This window comes from Lampris incognitus, chromosome 6 (genome assembly GCF_029633865.1).
Source record: "Lampris incognitus isolate fLamInc1 chromosome 6, fLamInc1.hap2, whole genome shotgun sequence".
Taxonomy (NCBI): Eukaryota; Metazoa; Chordata; class Actinopteri; order Lampriformes; family Lampridae; genus Lampris; species Lampris incognitus.
Genome location: NC_079216.1, coordinates 49,714,437 through 49,735,288, shown reverse-complemented (window position 1 = coordinate 49,735,288; position 20,852 = coordinate 49,714,437). Strand labels below are relative to the sequence as shown.

The 20,852-nt window shown below is 44.5% G+C and overlaps 1 protein-coding gene across 2 annotated transcripts in view; it reads left to right on the top strand.

The window, feature by feature from the left end:
• Positions 1–20,852, top strand: part of bcar1 (BCAR1 scaffold protein, Cas family member) — a 117,817-nt gene that overhangs the window by 90,679 nt on the left and 6,286 nt on the right. For both annotated transcript variants that reach the window (XM_056281344.1, XM_056281345.1), the window contains exons 3-6: positions 12,989–13,123; positions 17,703–17,807; positions 18,476–18,880; positions 19,541–20,422. In XM_056281344.1, the coding sequence (XP_056137319.1) occupies positions 12,989–13,123; positions 17,703–17,807; positions 18,476–18,880; positions 19,541–20,422 (1,527 nt within the window). The remainder of the gene's footprint in view (positions 1–12,988; positions 13,124–17,702; positions 17,808–18,475; positions 18,881–19,540; positions 20,423–20,852) is intronic.

The following is a 20,852-nucleotide window of genomic DNA, read 5'->3' as shown; positions in this document are numbered from 1 at the left end:
ATCATCTGTTAAATATATCTTTTGCTCTTTTTGTTTTCCTTATCACACCGACTTTACCACTGATCCTTTCCCTTATTGTCTGGTTGTAATTTTAATATATATGTACAGTCACTTGGGAAGCTGTTATTTTGCCTCTTCAACCAACAATTCTGTTTATGGTGGATCAAATTCAGTTTTACCCTCCATGGTTGCAAGTACGCTAATCATGAAAAACTCATGCATGTGGTTGTTTGCGCCTTTTGTGATACATACAGCTAGTCTTATTTGAAAACCCATAATACAAAACGTTCTGTGAAAATGCAGACTCACTTTTATCATGTGTCATTTTGCAAATGGGCCCAAAGTGTTGACCAAACTCAAAGGGGTGTTTATTTGAAGGCATGGCTACTGCAGAGCTGCGGGCCATGAAGAATTCAGCAGAGAGAGGAAGAGACAGAGTGAGGCAGAGATGAAGGGATGTCCCGCTGGTGTGACATTCTGCCCTATTGTTGTCACAACATAAAATGTGGAGGTAGGGAAGGAAAGAGAAGGGTGTGGAGGAAGGGAGGGAGGGATTCTCTTGAGGAAAAAAGGGGAGTGATGGAGAGATGGGGGGGGGGGTCCCCAGTGGTCACACACTGCATTAGTGTCATGACGTTCATGGACACACCCAGGGAGGGCTACATTTCACTCAGAAAAACAGCTAACACTTATCCAACTGTCTGGGCCTCGGTAGAATTGTCTCTTCACTGTCAGAGTACCCCGCAAAAGTATGTACTCTGTATTTTCCCTGCTTAAAAATATTGTTTTTATATATTTTGCGTGTCTAAGGTACCCACATTTGGGACAGTGTTAGGGAGAATAGAGAAGATGGTAAGCGGGAGAGAGGGTGGAGCTGAAAGCCTTCCCCATGTGGTATGATGACATTTTTTTGACTAAATATCACACACGTCAATAAACCCGGCAACCTTTCTCTCTCATATTGCTAACACACAGAAACACACAAGCGAGCACACACACACTCATATACACACACATGCACATATACACCCAGTTTGATAAAAGTTTGAAGTCACTTTTTGTGTATATGTGCACATCGCTGTCAAGCATTACACACCTATCTATCTATCTATCTATCTATCTATCTATCTATCTATCTATCTATCTATCTATCTATCTATCTATCTATCTATCTATCTATCTATCTACGTATCTATCTATCTATATATCTATATATATATCTATATATATATATGTAAACCAATATATTTACCATGCCGGTTTTTTCATGCTACCATTTACCCATTCCCAGATGTGTACACGACACACACAGACACACACTTTAACAGTAATTGAAGTGTGATGAAAGATGTAGCCATTGTTCTGACATTGTCTGAGAGAGAGAGAGAGAGTACAAAGAACATTACAGCCAAAATCAGATAGAGGAGGAGAGGCGAGAATGGTGGGGATTGTGGTGGTAACTATGATTGAGGAGTAGAAGAAAATGAAACGCTGCAAAATACAATGCTGAGTTTATTCGTATAGTAGGAATAATTCACAACAACTGTACAGCTCTGTACTCTGTATACTGTTCAGCACATGAAGATGTCTGCAGGGTCCTCCTGCACAAGAGCTTTAGGTGGTGAAGTTGCAAGTGGAAATGCACAAGTAGGGGAAATACACTCAGAGGTACTTTGCTATAGAGGGGATGCCATCGTAATTTCACCTTCAGCTGGGAGAAAAGGACTCAGGTCAAACATTTAATAAGTGGATAACCAAGACAAGCGGTGCTGTCGTGAAATGGCCTTACCAGTGTTGTAGGAAGAGTCAGACAAAGCCAGCAAGAGCGAATGGGATGTATTCAAGTCGCGTGTGGGTGTACGTGGGCGTTGGTGTGTGAGGTATAGATCCTAGCAGATAATGATTATCCTGCTGTAAGTGTATCCCACCCAGAGGATCTCATCGAAACAGTGGGGGAGGGGAGAGATGGGGTAATGGGCAGAGGAAGGGTATGATGTGCGAACAGAATAACTTATCTGTGAAAGAAGGTAATAGGGGAAGAGTGCTTAGAGAGGTGTGAAAAGAGAATATAGGTTGTGTGTGTGTGTGCGTGTGTGTGTGTGCGCGCTTGTGGGTGAGAGAGAGAGAGAGAGGAAGAGAGAGGAAGAGAAAGACCCAAGGAGCAATGTGACTTGTGCCAGGATATGGTTATTCATCTGAAAGGACAGAAGGAGGAGAGAGGAGGCTGTTGAGAGACGAAGAAACAGAAACAGATTGGCATAGATAAAAGAGAGACAAAAACACGCTGAGCTTGAGTGGATGTATCCACAGGGCCAACGGGCATCGGGAAAGAGAAAAAAGAGAATTGAAAGAGAGGTGAATTGAAGTGAATAGGAGAGGAGAGGAAAGGAGAGCTGGTGGCAAAGGAGATGGGGATGAGGAAAGAGAGAAGGTGAATGATGAATGACCGCGTGGGTGTGTTAAGGATTGCGTGTAGCAATGTGGCCGCTGGGTATTGCCTCTAGAAGTCTGCTCCGTGTGTGTGTGTGGGGGGGGGGTATGTGTGTTAGTTACATCTCCTTTCTTAGCACTACAAACACATTTCTCCCTCCTACACACATCGGCAAAGCAAACACACACACACACACACACACACACACACACACACACACACACACACACACACACACAACACCTGTGCATGTATGGAATCACAAACACGCACTGTAGTGGACCATAGCAGCATATGCTGTGTCTGTGACTTCACACTATATACTGCCTGTTACAGTGTGTAAAAATCAATGCTACATACTATGTAGGGTTATACCAGCATGTTATGCGGTGGAGAAACCCCAAAAAAAAAAAAAATTAAGGTGCTGTGTGTTTTATTCCTGCTTTCCTGAAGCCTGTTATTACAATTAATTATTAGGGGAGGTAAATGACACATCACTGTATGACAGGGCTCAGAGCTCAGGTAGAAATACACACAGCCTTTAAAAATCAGACTTCTGCTTTTGGCTGCTCCCGTTAGGGGTCGCCACAGCGGATCATCCGTTTTCATCTCTTCCTGTCCTCTGCATCTTCCTCTGTCATGCCAGCCGCCTGCATGTCCTCCCTCACCACATCCATAAACCCCCTCTTTGGCCTTCCTCTTTTCCTCTTGCCTGGCAGCTTCATCTTCAATATCCTTCTCCCAATATACCCAGCATCTCTTCTCCACACATGTCCAAACCATCTCAATCGTGCCTCTCTTGCTTTGTCTCCAAACCGTCCAACCTGAGCTGTCACTCTAATATACTTCTTCATCACTCCCAACGAAAATCTTTGCATCTTTGACTCTGCCACCTCCAGCTCAGCCTCCTGCCTTTTTGTCAGTGCCATTGTCTTCAAACTGTACAACATAGCTGGTCTCACTACCATCTTTTAAACCTTCCCTTTCACTCTTGCTGGTACCCTTCTGTCACAAATCACTCCTGACACTCTTCTCCAGCCACTCCACCCAGCCTGCACTCTCTTCGTCACCTCTGTGCCGCACCCCCCCGTTACTTTGGACAGTTAACCCAAAGTATTTAAACTCATCCACCTTCACCACCTCTACTCCTTGCGTCCTCACCATTCTGCTGTCCTCTCTCTCATTCACACATGTATTCCGTCTTGCTCCTACTGACTTTCATTCCTTTTCTCTCCAGTGCATACCTCCACCTCTCCAGGCTCTCCTCAATCTGCTCCCTACTCTCACTACAGATCACAATGTCATCCGCAAACATCATAGTCCATGGAGACTCCTGCCTGATCTCATCCGTCAACCTGTCCATCACCACTGCAAACAAGAAAGGGCTCACAGCCGATCCTTGATGTAATCCCACCTCCACCTTTAACCCATCCATCACTCCAACCACACACCTCACCACTGTCACACTCCCCTCATACATATCCTGCACCACTCTTACGTACTTCTCTGCCACTTCCGACTTCCTCATACAATACCACATCCCCTGTCTCGGCACCCTGTCATATACTTTCTCTAAATCCACAAAGACACAGTGTAACTCTTTCTGGCCTTCTCTATACTTCCCTCTCAAAGCAAACATCGCATCTGTGGTGCTCTTTCGTAGCATGAAACCATACCACTACTCGCTAATCGTCACCTTCTCTTAACCTAGCCTCTATTACTCTTTCCCATATCTTCATGCTGTGGCTGATCAACTTTATACCTCTGTAGTTGCTACAGTTCTGCACATCACCCTTATTCTTGAAAATCGGTACCAGTAAGCTTCTTCGCCACTCCTCAGTCATCTGCTGACTTTCCAAGATTGTCTTAAAACAATCTTGTTAAAAACTCCACTGCCATCTCTCCCAAACATCTCCATCCCTCCACAGGTATGTCATCTGGGTCAACTGCTTTTCCACTCTTCATCCTCTTCATAGTTGCGCTCACTTCATTCTTGCCAATCCACCTTACTTCCTGATTCACGATCCCCACATCATCCAACCTTCTCTCTCTCTCTCTCATTTTCTTCATTCACCAGCCCCTCAAAGTACTCCTTCCACCTTCTCAACACACTCTCCTGTCTTGTCAGCACATTTCCATCTCTATCCTTGATCGCCCTAACCTGCTGCACATCCTTCCCAGCTTTGTCGCTCTTGTCTAACCAATCAGTACAGGTCCTTTTCTCTTTCCTAGTGTCTAACCTCTCATACAACTCACCATACGGCTTTTCCTTTGCCTCTGCCACCTCTCTCTTCACTTTACGCTACATCTCCTTGTACTCCTGTCTACTTTCTTCATCTCTCTGACTATCCTTTCTTTGCCAACCTCTCCCTCTGGATACTTTCTTGTACTTCCTCATTCCACCACGAAGTCTCTCTGGCTTCCATCCTCTGTTCAAATGACACACCAAATACCTTCCTATCTGTCTACCTCACTATTTCCCAGCCATCTGGCAACTCTTCAGTACCACCCAGTGCCTTTCTTAACTCCTCCCTGAACTCCACACAACAGTCTTCCTTCTTCAACTTCCACCATTTGATCCTTGGCTCTGCCTTCACTCTCTTCCTCTTCATGATCTCCAAAGTCATCCTACAGACTACTATCCAAAGCTGCCTAGCTACATTCTCCCCTGTCACCACCTTGCAGTCTCCAAACCCTTTCAGATCGCACCTTCTACATAAGCTATAGTCCACCTGTGTGCACTTTCCTCCACTCTTATACATCATCCTGTGTTCCTCCCTCTTCTTGAAATACATATTCACCACAGCTATTTCCATCCTTTTCGCAAAATCCACCACCATCTGTCCTTCCAAATTCCTCTCCTTGACACTATACCTATCCATCACCTCCTCATCACCTCCGTTCCCTTCACCAACATGCCCATTGAAGTCCGCTCCAATCAACACTTTCTCCTCCTTGGATACACTCCCCACCAGTTCATCCAACTCACTCCAGAATTCTTCTTTCTCGTCCATCTCACACCCAATTTGTGGGGCATATGCGCTGACAACCTTCATCATCATACCTTCGATTTCCAGCTTCATACTCATCACTCTGTCCAGCACTCTGTTCACCTCCAACAGTCTTGACATACTGTTCCTTCAGAATTACCCCTACCCCAATTTTCCTCCCATTTGCACCATGGTAGAAGAGTTTGAACCCACCTCCGATGCTCTTGGCCTTACTCCCCTTCCACCTGGTCTCTTGCACACACAGTATATATCTGTATGTGAAATGACACTTGTATTTTTTCTGATACAACTCACTGTACAAATAAAATTGACTTGACTTGTCTTGACTCTCAAAGGAGTCATCAGCAATTTTCTAAGGTTGACATGACTCAGAGAGTTACTTGCAGTCGAAGATGAAGAGAGTTTAAAGAAAGGGACACTTTGCAGCTCACTGGGGGGTCCACAGTGCCACACAACCATCCTGTTAGGTAATCCCTGATCCAATGCACCAAAGGAGCCCCTGCCATCTGTGAGTTTTTCCCACAGGTCAGACTAGGTGGTGTAAAAGGTACTCCAAAGTCCAAAGAAAACATAGTCCTACCAGCCTTATGTAAATGGGGTAAGTTACTGTGAGTCAGGTAGCTGATCAGTCAATCAAACTTTAATTATGTAGCACCTTTCAAACAAATCAAATGCAATTCAAAATACTTTACAAGCGAATGACAAAACGTAGGATGTTAAAAATGGATGTAGAGACTAATGCACACCAAGCTAATGAAAAAGAAAAGATAAATGAATAAGACAACAATAAAAGATAAATATGATGAAATAAATAATGATAATGATGATAAATAAAATAAGTACAAATAATGAAACCATAGAATTATAAAACACTACATAAAAGCCAGACTAAATAGATGGGTTTTTAGTTCACGTTTAAAAACATCATTATTTCCAGCTCCTCTCAGATCCTCTGGAAGGCTGCTCCAACGGCTCGGAGCTTATTGGCTGAAAGCAGCATCAGCAAATGTGTTTGTTCTGCTTTGTGGAACAGCTAAAAGAGAAGAACCAGAGGACCTGAGGAGCCTTCCTGGTTCATAAACCAAGAGCATTTCTGAGAGTTAGTCTGGTGCAGTCATGTAATGCCTTATAAACTAACAAAGAAATTTAAAATAGATACGAAAACTAACAATAAAGACTTTAAAATAGGCACAATATGTGCTCTCCTTTTGGTCTTAGTCAGCACTCGTGCAGCAGAATCTTGAATTAATTGTAGCTGATTTATTGCATTCTTCGGTAGACCAGAAAGTAGAGCATTACAGTAGTCTAGCCTGCTAGGTATAAAAGTGCATCGGTCTCTCTGTGTTGCTCAGAGACATGGCCTCACTTTGGAAATGTTCTTCAGATGATAAAATACTGTTTTTGTGACACCCAGCACATGACCCTTTAAATTAAAATCAGAATCAAAAATCACCCCCAGATTTCTTGCTTCTTAGCATGGGTTGAATCCTCGTGTATTTAGATTGGAGGCCACTTTCTCTCTCGGAGCCTTTGAACCAATGATGAGTACTTCTGTTTTATTCTGATTGAGCTGTAAAAAAGCCGATGATGACGATGATGGCATCATGCGCTGCGTGCCTAGCGAATAAGCTGCAAGGGGCTCTGGATATATACATCCTAAAAAACCTGGATATTTATAGACTTGCTTTCCAGTCATGGAAAACACCTGGAAGATGATACAACTGATCAATTGTCCTGGAAATATTATTTAGTATTTTTTTTAAATATTTTTTTTTAGTATATTTCTACTTGCTAAACTGGCATATTTATCATATTCTTGAGCTAAGAGCACATTTTTACACATTTTAATCCACTGATATTGCATGTTAGTGCTTAATGTTTTGGTGTATATTCAGTGACCAGCTAAAAGTTACACAGCCCATTATTGGACAGTCCAGACTGCATAATATGACCTTCTCTGAGCAATGGCTGTCATACCAACTGCATGTGTATCCAAGCAAAGGTCATGGAAAATGCCCTTGAAAAGTTCAGGGAAATGATTTCCAAATGGAGTGGGAACCCTGAAATGTTTCACTTGGGGTCTGAGTCAGGCAAACACCAGCCTCAAAGGTTTTCATGGTAGGCCAGAGAAGGGGTCACCAGGGACGTTATTTCTTAAGCACCGGAAACAGGTGGGATGGTTTCCAGAGAGTGTTTGAAATGGCCTGGAAAAAGCTGTATGCACTAGTCAGCACACTCCTTCAGGCACCAGAGGCAGATATCATCAGAGGCTCCCTGATCAGCTTTCCCTGGAAGTTGCCACCCCCCCCCCTCCACCCGGTTAGCAGTGATGGCCAGACTAAGATGTGGTGGAGAGATGGAGACCTCAGTGTCATTCTTCCTGTTATCAGTGGTGGGGTTGGAGGGATGGAGGCAGGGATGTCGGTGGGGAAGAGGGGGAGGTGTACCAAGGTGTGGGCTAGTGGGACAAGCCCCGGGACTTTGGTGGGGGGGAGGCGTCAGTGAGAAGTGTCTGTAAATGGCCATCATGTTATAGGAGGGGAGCATAGAGGGCTGTGGAGTGGTAAATGCTCTTCCAGGAGCCTCCCTGCATAAAGAAATTTCCCATGGAAATACTGCCTTACATAATATGCACAGGCCATAATTTATGCTTTCTTCTAAAAAGCCACTTTCTTACTGCTCACATGTGCTGAGATAGAGAGAGAGAGAAAGAGAGGGAGAGAATTTGAGAGAAAAAGGAGGAGACTGCGTTTTGGTTTGGTGTGGCTTTCTCCTAGTAGCTGAGTGACATTTGGAGGCGCAGACACACCCATACATACACACATGGAGTGCACATTCTCCGCCATGCCCCTTCCCACACTGGGATCTAGAGCAAGGAGGTCATCGTGCGTGTCCATATTACCTGCAGTGGACTCATTTTCTGCTCTGGTAGTGTGTAAAGGGAGGGTATACGAGAGAGGTGGGGGGGTAGGGAGAGAGGGAGAGAGAGCAATTAGCATTTTCTTGTATGAGAGAATGCAGACCGAGTGGGCCTAGTGGTGTATGGCAGACTGTTGTGTGCATGGGTGTGCATCCGTATGTGGCTTCTACCACAGCGTGGGTAGAGCGGGGATTTTTTTTCATGCTAAGATTCAATTCAATTCAATTTATTGTCATTAAAAACAATGTGCAGGCACATGTTAGAAATGAAATGATACATTTTGTATTCCCCTTGCGTTACCTATCTACACAGTCACAAACAGGTTTGGACTTTAGTGAAAATGGACTCTCCTTTGTGCGTGAGTAATTAATATCGATCTATTGTATTGTTGCTTCTCATCAAAACATACAGTTCCCCTCTCTTTCATACATAGACAGCCACTCTTAGTTTTTGTGTGTTGCCCTCGACTTGTCTCCCTCACATACAACGCTGTATCATACACTCCACTGATTGCGGCAAATGAATTTCTTTATGCAAGTTTCATGTCATACCCCTTTATTGTTTGTGGTCTTTCAAGTGTTTTATTTATGTGTGTGTGTGTGTGCGTGCGTGCGTGCGTGCGTGCGTGCGTGCGTGCGTGCGTGCGTGCGTGCGTGCGTGCTTAGTTTGCAGTTTGCTATATTACCCTTGTCCTAGCCACTGTATGTGAAGTGCCCAGACTTCTCCCCCATTCAGACTATCAAAAGATCATATTCACAAATACACACACCCAAGAAAAAACACACACACACACACAATATTGGTTCCATAAAACAGAAATCATAATATAATTTTCCATTTGTGTGTTGACATTTGGGATGGTGACTAACAGAATGTCAAAGTGAAATATAGGTGCAACTGTATAGGGTGGTTGGACATTCATGAATAAACATAAATTGAAGTATTGTGCAAGGCTCAGAAAGTCCACATGGACCCCATGCATTTGGTATAGCATAGAGACGTTTCCATCTTGCAACTTAATGCCTTTGAGCAATGCAGCCTCCGCCGGGGCGAGAGTTTAGAGGGTTGTGCTCTAAGGAATGAATTTGTTCCCATCTGGGGCTAAGACCCAGTACCAGTGTGCTGAAACATCAAGAATAAATCCCTCATGCCGTGTTCAAGTGCTGAATTCACTGAAAATCAAAGGTAGATCAATGTCATACCAGGTTTTAATGATTAATGGAAAATTAATGGTAAATCTTACTTGCTGTGTGCCACTGTGTTAGGGCGCAAATCCTCGACTCCATGCAATAGAAAGGCTGAATCAACAGAGAATCGAGCAGGTTGCGTAGATTTAATTAACACTAAATAAGCAGCGAAGTGGCGGTAAATTGATGCTTAATCTGTAGGGTTAGCAGAGCCAGTGCCTACCTCTCAACATCAATGCCAGGATCCACCGTCTAGATTTTTCACCACATGGTGTGAGATTAACTGGAGACTAATGAAGCCTGCACTGTTGTCCAACTTGCCAACTGACACCCAAACCCACTCACACACACACACACACACACACACACACACACACACACACACACACACACACACACATTTATAGACGCCTACAGACAGATAGGCAGACACCATTCATTCTTCATTTAGCATTTGTCATAGTTTGTGTTTTAGTGTGCATGTGTTCCCAGCTTTCCCTTAAACTAATCTGTTAATACCACCACAGACTGCCCTTAGTGTGTGCATGTGTGTGCATGTGTGTGCGTGTGTGTGTGTGTGTGTGTGTGTGAGTGTGTGAGTGTATGTGTGTGTGTGGTCACCAAATGCTCCACATAGCTGGCATGGCTTGTATGGCTCCAGGTTCAAACTCTGTCTTTGTCTATCTTGGTCTCCGTTGTTTTCTTTGGCTCTTGCTTTCTTCTGTCTGTCGTCTTTCTCACCTTTTCAAACAGCCAAACAATAATATACAACTGGCGTTTTGATTCTTTTTTATTATTATTATTATTATTATGTTAAAGCATGTGTAGGGCTAAAGTCCTAAGCCATGTTTGCTGGTACTGCTAGTGTTTTTCTTCTCTTACGGCTACTGCTACTTTGCTATAACCAGCAAAAGTGTCGCTAATCAGATTGGTCCCGCGTATGTGGGTCAGTGTAAATTTGCCGTTAAACAGCAAAGAAGTCTCCCTGTTCGACAAATAAGACGTGAGTTGAGACATGGTTTAGAGTTTAGATATAAGCCAAGACATTTTAGAGCCAGTTTTGAACTCCCCGAACTCCACAACACAATGTCTTGTTGGTTTACTGCGGGTGTCTCGACCGCCTTTGTATTCTAATATAGACGGCAATGAAATGAAATGAGAAGTCCCTGGGGTCATCGCTGGACCAAGAATGCATCTACATGATAAAGAGAAGTGAGTGTAACACGGCGTTACACCAGGGGAACCCAGAACAGGCAGGATCTCACGCCTTGCAGAAGGAGCGGAGAGATTGTGCTATGCGAGCACATGGACGATTCCCCGTAAACACCCACCAGTACAGCTGAACTGGAGGACTTTGTACCGCCATTCATTTTGTTCCCCTTTTCTTTCAACTTGACATCTGTGTCATAGAGCTTTTCCCCCGCAGTGAGGTATTTTCTGCTGTTTCTGGCCACGGCAGTAGTTTTGAAGCTTGTCCACATCAATGGACAGTCGGGCTTCATTTGTGAACGCGCCCAGTTCACATGTCTCAGATTACTCTGGGAAAACTGGGAGTGTAGATTCAGTGGACCTTTTTAAAAGCCCATGTTTTACTGTGCCTGGTTGTGGTGCAGTGCCTGCATCTCTCTCTCTCTCTCTCTCTCTCTCTCTCTCTCTCTCTCTCTCTCTCTCTCTCTCTCTCTCTCTCTCTCTCTCTCTCTCTCTCTCTCTCTCTCTCTCTCTCTCTCTCCTCATACATCGGGCACAGATCAAGGAGAGATAAAAAAGAGGAAAGAGAGAGATAAATGGATGGGAGAGGGAGAGTGTAGGAAGGAAGAGGCAGATGAGAGGAGTGTTGCTAAGAGGAATTTCTGTGAAACGATGACCTTCTGCTTGCCAACACACATAATTGTGTTATAGGTATTTACCAATACAAGGGATGTGATGTAACAGTCCCGTGAGCCATAGTCCACCTTTAGTATTCATACAGAAGCCTTTTTTTCCCAAAATGAACAAGCGGCGCTAATTTTGGGGTAGCACGGTGGCCCAGTGATTAGCACTGTTGCATCACAGTAAGAAGGGCCTGGGTTCGAAGCCCAGGCTGTCCCAGGTCCTTTCTGTGTGGCATTTGCATGTTCTCCCTGTGTCTGCGTGGGTTTCCTCCGGGTGCTCCGGTTTCCTCCCACCATCAAAAAGACATGCATGTTAGGGGTAATACTCCTGCCTGTGCCTCTGAGCAAGGCAATGGAAAGAACAACTGGAGTTGGTCCCCGGGCACTGCAGCTTTTCCACTGCTCCTATACAATAGGATGGGTTAAATGCAGAGAACAAATTCATTGTAACTGAACAACTGTACAATGACAAAAATAAAGTGGCCCTATCAGTTAACCTGCTAATGGAGATGTCAAAGGGTTGCGTGCATGTGTGTGAACACGTATGACATTGGGGTTACTTAATGGGCACTTTTACTCATCAATGTTAGCTGAAGTTAGGTATCCCACCTCCCACACATGCTTTAGGCTGACCAGATCCATCCTTATCTACGCTTGGGCTTTTTCAGTTAGCATAGAATATAATGTCCAGTAATTTAAAAATCTCATAACTGATCTCAATGACAATAACACAATGGAATGGCTGACCCTGCAGATTTGGATCAGCCTGCTGAGAAGATCAGGAACAGAGTCGTTCCAGCATTTCATGTATTAAAATCAGTGTAATCATTAGAAAATGCCAATCAGCTCTGCTGGCTTGTATCAATATCACTCAGTTTAACTATGGTGAATGTTGTCTATCACTGTATACCACACCTGAACTTATAAATATGCCATCTGAATATATACTATAACCTGTCGTCCTGACAGATTTCCTTGCCTTGGGCCCCAGCTGGTGTCTTTTATTTTCAGATAGAGCCACTGCAGGCTATTTCACTCAATCTGCATCCTCCCTTAAATTATATATATACTATGTATTTGCCCAAGTTGCATTTCTGTGACCTTATCATGAGAAATACCAGTAGAAAGGCAATGGGCCTTGGTCAATTGGCGAAAATTTCAATTTTGCAGTTGACATTTTACTGTATGTGTGGGTAAGGGTGTTTGTATGTATTTCAGTATGCATTTGAGCTGCTGTGTGTGTGTGCGTGTGTGTGTGTGTGTGTGTGTGTGTGTGTGTGTGTGCGTGCGTGCGTGCGTGCGTGTGTCCCGATCATCAGTCTGTTGCTGAACACTGGTTTGTTTTAATGAACATGAGTCCCAAGGAGAAACTCAGAGACACCTATGGTGTAAATGTTAATTTAGTGTGACGAGTAAATGAATCCTACTCCCCCTTTACTCTCCATGTCTTCTCTCTCTTCTTTCTTCTCCTTCTGTCTCAAGGTCACTTTGCCGGTCTTTATGAATGTGCACCACATGTCGATGCTTGAACATGTTTTGAACTTGTCTTCTTCTCGGCTTGTCTCTAGGTGGTAGTTCCTACTCGTGTGGGCCAGGTGTATGTGTACGACACGGTGAAATCAGACCAGAGTGAGTACGATGTCCCTCCCAGGCATCAGGATATATACGACGTGCCGCCCACTCGCCAACAGTACAATACGCAGGTGAGAACGACGGAGACATAAATTGTGTACCTTTATGCTTTCACCTCCATCAGTCTGAGTACATGTGCACATTGAGACAGTACCATGCAAAGTTCAGCCCTCTTCTCACTTAAAACCTGCAATTTTCCTGGATTTCAAGCACTAGGATTTTTATAAGCCTCCTTTTCAAACTACAAAGTCTATTCCAGCTTTTTCCTGGGAAGCCCACCTTTCAGTTATACCCACCAAATCCATGGACTTCGTGTTTCATCAGATCACTTCTTTTCCATTGAGCAACCAAGAGAATTAAAGTCCCTGTTTACATTCAGTTTAAAAAATGTTGAGTGAGGGGCGTCCGGGTAGCGTAGCGGTCTATTTCATTGCCTACCAACGCAGGGATCACCTGTTCGAATCCCCGTGTTCCGTGTTCCCTGTTCCCTCCGGCTTGGTCGGGCATCCCTACAGACACAATTGTCCGTGTCTGTGGGTGGGAAGCCGGATGTGGGTATGTGTCCTGGTCGATGCACTAGCACCTCCTCTGGTCGGTTGGGGCGCCTGTTCGGGGGGAGGCGGAACTGGGGGGAATAGCGTGATCCTCCCATGAGCTACGTCACTCTAGTGAAACTCCTCACTGTCAGGTGAGAAGAAGTGGCTGGCGACTCCACATGTATCGGAGGAGGCATGTGGTAGTCTGCAGCCCTCCCTGAATCAGCAAAGGGTGTGGAGCAGCGACCGGGACAGCTCGGAGGATTGGGGTAATTGGCCAGATACAATTGCGGAGGAAAAAAAAGGGGGGGGGCATGTTGAGTGAACTAGATCATTACAATGTGTTGGTATTAGCTAACATATTAATAATCAAGGATCATGTATATAAACAGTACTTACACAGCATTGTTATAACATCAGCTCCACACTGCAACCACAGTGCCACAGAATAGTGAGAAATATTTAGCACGACAATGTGAGTCTGGAGTCTTTATCTTCACTTTTGAATTGGCTGAGTGTTTAATGTAACAGCCTCTAACCAGCGTTAATTAAGTTTGTGAAAAATGTTCATCAATGTTCTTTCTTGCATGATGTAGCATTAATTAACCTAGCATCCAACACAACAAATCAAGTACGTGGACCCTGGGACACTATGAGGCCTTTTTAGGCAAACACCGTTCCAGGCAAATGCTGTGTCAGTACATAGAAAGATTGCTGTGCCACACCCAGGACAAATATTGCAAGATTTGGAACCTTTTAGACCAAAGGCAATCCCGGTAAAAAAAAAAAAAACAGGTCTCATTTCAGTCTGAAAGGGGTGTTTCTGTATCTTCACATTTGAACGCTGTCTCTATGAAGTCACACACAAAGAAAGACACAGAATCGTTATTCTACAGCTTATCAATATTTGATGTGATGGGAATATTCTGCTTCATGTCCTCTGCCCCTCTCAGTCTTCCTGTCTCCCTCTGTGCAGAAAGCACTGACGGGGTTTGCAGAATCTTTCTCATACAATCCTGGGCCAGCCCACTGAGTTCCTATGACCCTGTATACGTTCACTCACACTGTAGCCATTAGCTGCTGCTAAAACCACACACACACACACACACACACACACACACACACACACACACACACACACACACACACACACACTATAATTGCATGTTAAAGAAAGGTTATAACCACACAAAATGGGACAACCCACTGACAAACAGCAGAGAAATGAGTGAGAAAGAAGCAGCGTCAAGGCCCTTGAGGGAGAGGATGCTGACCTTCAGAGTGCCACTTCAATATGAATTCAAATTATAATAACACTAGTAATATAATAAAACACTGTATACTGTTGATACAGACAGTTTTTTTCCAAACCATGTGGGCCATGTTGGTGGTGATTTTCTAAAACAATCCAGATTTAATGTAAATATGTAAGAAAACTATTCACTGAATGTCAAAAATTGCCAAATTGCAGGTTCTAGCATAAAGGATTTCCTTTCACTTGCCTGGTTTGGCCATGAGGTCAGAGATTTACTAGCCCTTAGTGATTTTCCACAGCCCAGCTAGCAAAATTGTAAATGAATGCTTTTTCATTAATTTGCCATATTTTAGACACATGATACTGATAGGTCGTAAAACACAACAGCAAAATAGATTCAATAAAAAAGGTGAGTAATTGTTTGTGAGCAATAGCTGTCAAATTCCAAAGTAAACTGACCTTTGTTGCATGTATTGTAGTTAACAGGTCCACCCTTACAGCCGGTTAAGCTTTTCCATAAATCTAGCTGGTAGAAATAGGGAATAAAAAGCAGAGGCCTGAGGGAAATTAATGACTCTGGTAAGTCTTTCCATTCATCCATCTTGCCAACACATTAATGGGTCTTGATGAGGTGCTGCCAGATACACACTTTGCTAGGTGTTGCTGTCTCGTGCTGCGGGCATTAAGTGTGTCTGCAATGATCTTTAAGGCCCGTCAGAGCCGTGTCTGAAAACTGTCATAGCAGCAATGAATTGTTAATTTTCCTGAAGAAATTGGATGCTTTTATGATTAGTGCTTTTTCTTGCTTTGTATATTCAACGTCCACTCCTCACAACTCTCTGGCCTCCTTTAGATCTGCCATTAACATGTGTCTCATACTGCGACTGGGCCTAAATATGATTTTGTTGATTTAAAACATGTATTTATTCAGATAGGCGGCACAGTGGCGCAGTGGTTAACACGGTCGCCTCACAGCAAGAAGGTCCTGGGTTCAAACCCCACGGTTCTCCGACCTTGGGGGTCATCCCGGGTCGTCCTCTGTGTGGAGTTTGCATGTTCTCCCCGTGTCTGTGTGGGTTTCCTCTCGGTGCTCCGGTTTCCTCCCACAGTCCAAAGACGTGTAGGTCAGGTGAATTGGCCATACTAAATTGTCGCTAGGTGTGAATGTGTGTGTGTGTCGGCCCTGTGATGGACTAGCGGCCTGTCCAGGGTGTTTCCCTGCTTGCCCCCAATGACTACTGGGATAGGCTCCAGCATCCCCGCAATCCTGAGAGTAGGGTAAGTGGTTTGGATAATGGATGGATGGTGGATGGATTTATTCAGATAGGGGCTTACCACTGCATTGGCCAAATGGGCAAAGCATCATCTTTGTTCTTTTCTCTTTTCCCTTTTCCCTTGATCACCTTTTCTCTTGCCCCCTCCCACATTTTTCTTCATTTTACATCATAGTCTGACTTCATCTCCATGAGTTGCATCGTTTTTTATTCCTTCATATTTGCTCTGAGGCCAGTTGCATCACAGGACTCAGGCGGCTGGCTCGGCTCTCGTGTTGGCTGCTCCCGTCACCTGGGCCGTGTAATTTGACTCCACAGCAAAGTTAATCCAACCTATCACAGGAGTAAATATTTGCCTTATTCACATGTGCATTTGTTCATACGGTCCCAACGGCGCCCAGATAACAACGTGGCATTTCCAAAGCGAATCCTTAATGCTCATGTCTGCACGTAGGACGCCGCTGTCAGACCCATTCATAAATGGAAAACCCTTGTTTTACTTACTGACATCTATAGTGAGACTGGTAATGACCGCATTGGGGTTTAACCACTCAAAATCTCCAGAAACTGTTCAATGAAACAAAATCATCTGTGTACCTAAGTCAATATCTTCCCCACCGCTCAACAAAAAACATGGTTGAACCAGAGTTTTAGGTATTGATGTTTTAGGCTAGTTCCTGTATCGAACCCTACCATATCTGCTTGTTAGCCACAACATCTTTGTTTCTCCTTCAGACTTGCCGCTAGCTACCCTATTCTTCTGCTATGTGGGCTGAACCAGGGGAAAGTCTTAGCCACCGTTCATGACTTGGATGTTTGTGGATTATCAAAAGGACATTTGTTTGCATGTAAATCTTTAGGATTGTAGCTTTAAAGCGGGTTGATGTTTGACAAGTGACAACAAATTAAAAACGCTGATTGTCATCTCTTATCACTAGGTCTCAATGCATCGGCGTTTTTTTCCTCTTCCCCGTTCCCTCTCTCCACCTGTCTCACTCCCTGCTGTTATTTCTCTTTTACCACCACCCTCCCTCCTGTCCCTGCACCATCCTTTTCCTTTTTTTTGTGCTGCCTTCCCTTTTCTTCACTCGATCCTACCTCTTCCACCTCCTTTCCTCTCGCTCCCTCCTAATCTCTCTCGCTCCCTTTTTCTTTATTTCTCCTCCCACCCTTCCCTCTCCCTCGTTTTAACAATTGGTTGTGATTTTGTGCATCAAACCATCTGAAGAATAATTTAATTACTGCTCCATTGTGTGTGTGTGTGTGTGTGTGTGTGTGTGTGTGTGTGTGTGTGTGTGTGTGTGTGTGTGTGTGTGTGTGTCAAAATGAGACATTATTTTATTGTCTTGTGCCAGGTGTGTCTGTGTGATAATGTCCACACTGATCCATTTTGTCATTGTGTGTGTCAGATTGAGGCTTATTATGAATGATGTGGATATAAATGTGATGGATGGCCTGTGGGGTGTGTGTGTGTTCACAGTGTTGTGTATTGATTGTGCTATTCTCTATCACATAGGTCCTCCTTGCATTCGTTTTTGACTGTATCTCCTGTCTCTCCATCTCTCCCCCTCTCTTTGTATTCTAGGTCTATGACACTCCCCCCATGGTAGTGAAGGGGCCTGCCAGTGGTCAGGATATATATGATACCCCACCCAGCACAGACAAGAACACGCTAGTATCACAGCAAACGGTATAGCTGTTGTGTGTGTGCGTGTCTGTGTGTATGTGTATGTATGTGTGTGTCTGTGTGTGTGTTTGAGTGTTTGAGTTACAGCATGTCATATATCTGAATGTTTTGATAAAAGTGATGGTGTGGTAGTCTATTCTGTTGCCTACCAACACGGGGATCACCAGTTTGAATCCCCGTTTTACCTCCAACTTGGTTGGGCATCCCTACAGACACAATTGGCCGTGTCTGCAGGTGGAATGTGGGTATGTGTCCTGGTTGCTGCACTAGTGCCTCCTCTGATTGGTCGGGGTGCCTGTTCGGGGGGGAGGGGGAACTGGGGGGAATAGCGGGATCCTCCTACGCGCTACGTCCCCCTGGTAAAACTCCTCACTGTCAGGTGAAAAGAAGCGGCTGGCGACTCCACGTGTATCAGAGGAGGCATGTGGTAGTCTGCAGCCCTCCCCGGATGTGGGTGTGGAGCTGCGACTGGGGCAGTTTGGAAGAGTGGGGTAATTTGCCAGCTACAATTGGGAGAAAAAGGGGAGGGGGGGGTGAATCCACAAAAAAAAGTGATGTATTCTAATGTGGGTTTATTTTTTCCACTGTAAAATTAAAGCCCAGTCAATTCTCTCACTCTCTCTCATTCTGTTTTCCTCTCTCTCTGTCTATCTATCTATCCATCCATCCAGGTGTATGATTTCCCCCCATCTGTCAGTAAGGATGTTCCTGACACTCAGTCAATCAGAGAAGAGACCTATGACGTCCCTCCCCACTTCACCAAACTGAAAACCCAAACCCCTGGTCCCTCTGGCAACAGCAGTATCCAAGGCCACTATCACCACAATGACCTTAACAACGATGACGATGAGCCACCTATTCCAGAGGACGTATATGATGTCCCGCCTCCAATCCTGACAGACAAGTCTTTCCATCGAGATGGAGGCGTTAGCCATGCATCGCAGGAGATCTATGACATCCCAGCCAGCCTGCGGACGGGAAGTCACCTGACCCAGGATGTTTATGACTTCCCCCGTGAGAGAGAGGAGAGAGGAGGAGAAAGGGGAGGGGACTATGTCTATGACGTACCACCACAGGTTAGAACGCGTATATGTTGGGTTAAAGGGTGAAGAAACAGCAGTGTTTATCCAGAAAAGTGGTAATAAAAACTACAAAACACTACCAATAACAACCTTGAGCTCTGACCAAAACAGATTTACAAACTGCCATATAGATTAAAAATGAAAGCAAAAACATAGCCCTTTAGCTGATAAATGTCTGAGCTATTAAAAAAAGTTAAAAACGTTCATGTGATTTGGCTAACTTAATGAAATTGCTTGGTTTAGATGTCTGTTGATGGCAGTGCAATAAAAAGAGGTCCTAACAAATGGTGAATCAAAGGGTACCAATAAAAAAAAAATCACACTGTCCACAAAATGAGGACAGTGAGGCTGTTAAATCCTCAACGCAAATGGAAATGTTTAGATTTCAGTCCAGGGAAGATAGCGATCCACTCCCTAGATCTGTTAAGAATGGAACATACTGAGTGATGACTAATATACGACCAACACCAAGCACTGTGGTTATTGTCTGCATTTATCAGGAGATCATTTGTAGCCATGAGAGGGGCAGTGCTATTACTATAGCTGACAAACTAAAAGGATTAATGTTTTATTTAGCTAGAAAAAAATAAAATAAGAAAACATGCTTATAGCAAGAGAATCTTAAGTATTAAATCCCAGGTGTTTATTTTTCAGGTCGTTCGTGATGCACCCTCCACCAATGAGGACCTGACACTGTCCTTCAAGCGACTCTCTGCCTCCAGCACAGGCAGCACACGTAGCAACCACTCTGCTTCCTCCTTAGACATGGTCCCTGTTCGTGACCCTTCCTCTTCGCTTCCTTCCCTTGGTTCCATTCCTGGGAAACCCCTTATTTTGGACCTTGAACAGGCCATGGAGCGTTTGTCTCGTCTCCAGCAAGCTGTTGAATCAAACGTCTCCCTTCTAATGTCATTCATCACAGGCAACTGGCGGAGTCCTGCCCACATGGAAGGAAACCTCCCTGCTATTCGCCAGGCCGCTGATCGGGTGCGAGCTGCAGTACGTGACTTCCTGGAATTTGCCCGTGGTGCAGTAGCAAATGCCGCCCAAGCGACTGATCGTTCATTGCAGTCAAAACTTGGGCGGCAGGTGGGAAAGATGGAGGAGGTTTTTCAAAGTCTTGTCCAACACAGTCAGAGTTTGGATGCTATTGCTTGGTCACCCACAGCTCTCGCAACACCACCACCAGGAGGAGATGACTTAGATCGACTGATCATGACAGCAAGGGGTGTTCCTGATGATGCCAAGCAGCTTGCCTCCTTCCTCCACGGGAATGCCTCACTGCTTTTCAAACGGACCAATCGACAGCAACAGACACTGCCCCTCCCACCAATTCCAGTGGAGACCAGCGGTCACATGACAGGATCTGGTAGTGGGAGTGTGGCCTATCAGGGAGGAGAGAAAGTGAATATTCAGTCACGACCCCTCCCGTCGCCACCTAAATTTGCAGCAGCAGAGGAAGAAGAGGGGCTGGACAGGCCATATGAGACTACAGAGGAAGGATGGATGGAAGACTATGACTATGTTCATTTACAGGTACATCCACATAAATGTATTAAGTGACAAATTCTTATGGCCATCATTGTGGGGATTACACGCACACATAAACAGTCATTTTGCACAGTCATTTTGAATGTGCAGCTTGTGTCAAGACAAAGCTAAGTACAGAGTCAGCCACCAAAACAAGTGGTTTGTATGCTAGAGAAATTGATTCTACCCATGCTCAAAACAATTAGGATCAGACTGCCCCACAATGACCAGAGCACTATGATCCCTAGTTCCAGTAAACTGTTCCTAATTGTCATATTTCTTATTTACCCTCCCCTCTGTACACACATCCCTCAGGTGAAATACAGACTAGATAACATCATCACATTTTGTCATCAGAAACCATATGAAATTTCAACATGGAACATCACCGAAACAAGGCTGTAAAAATTAGCTTGCTGGTGGTAGTGTAGCTACT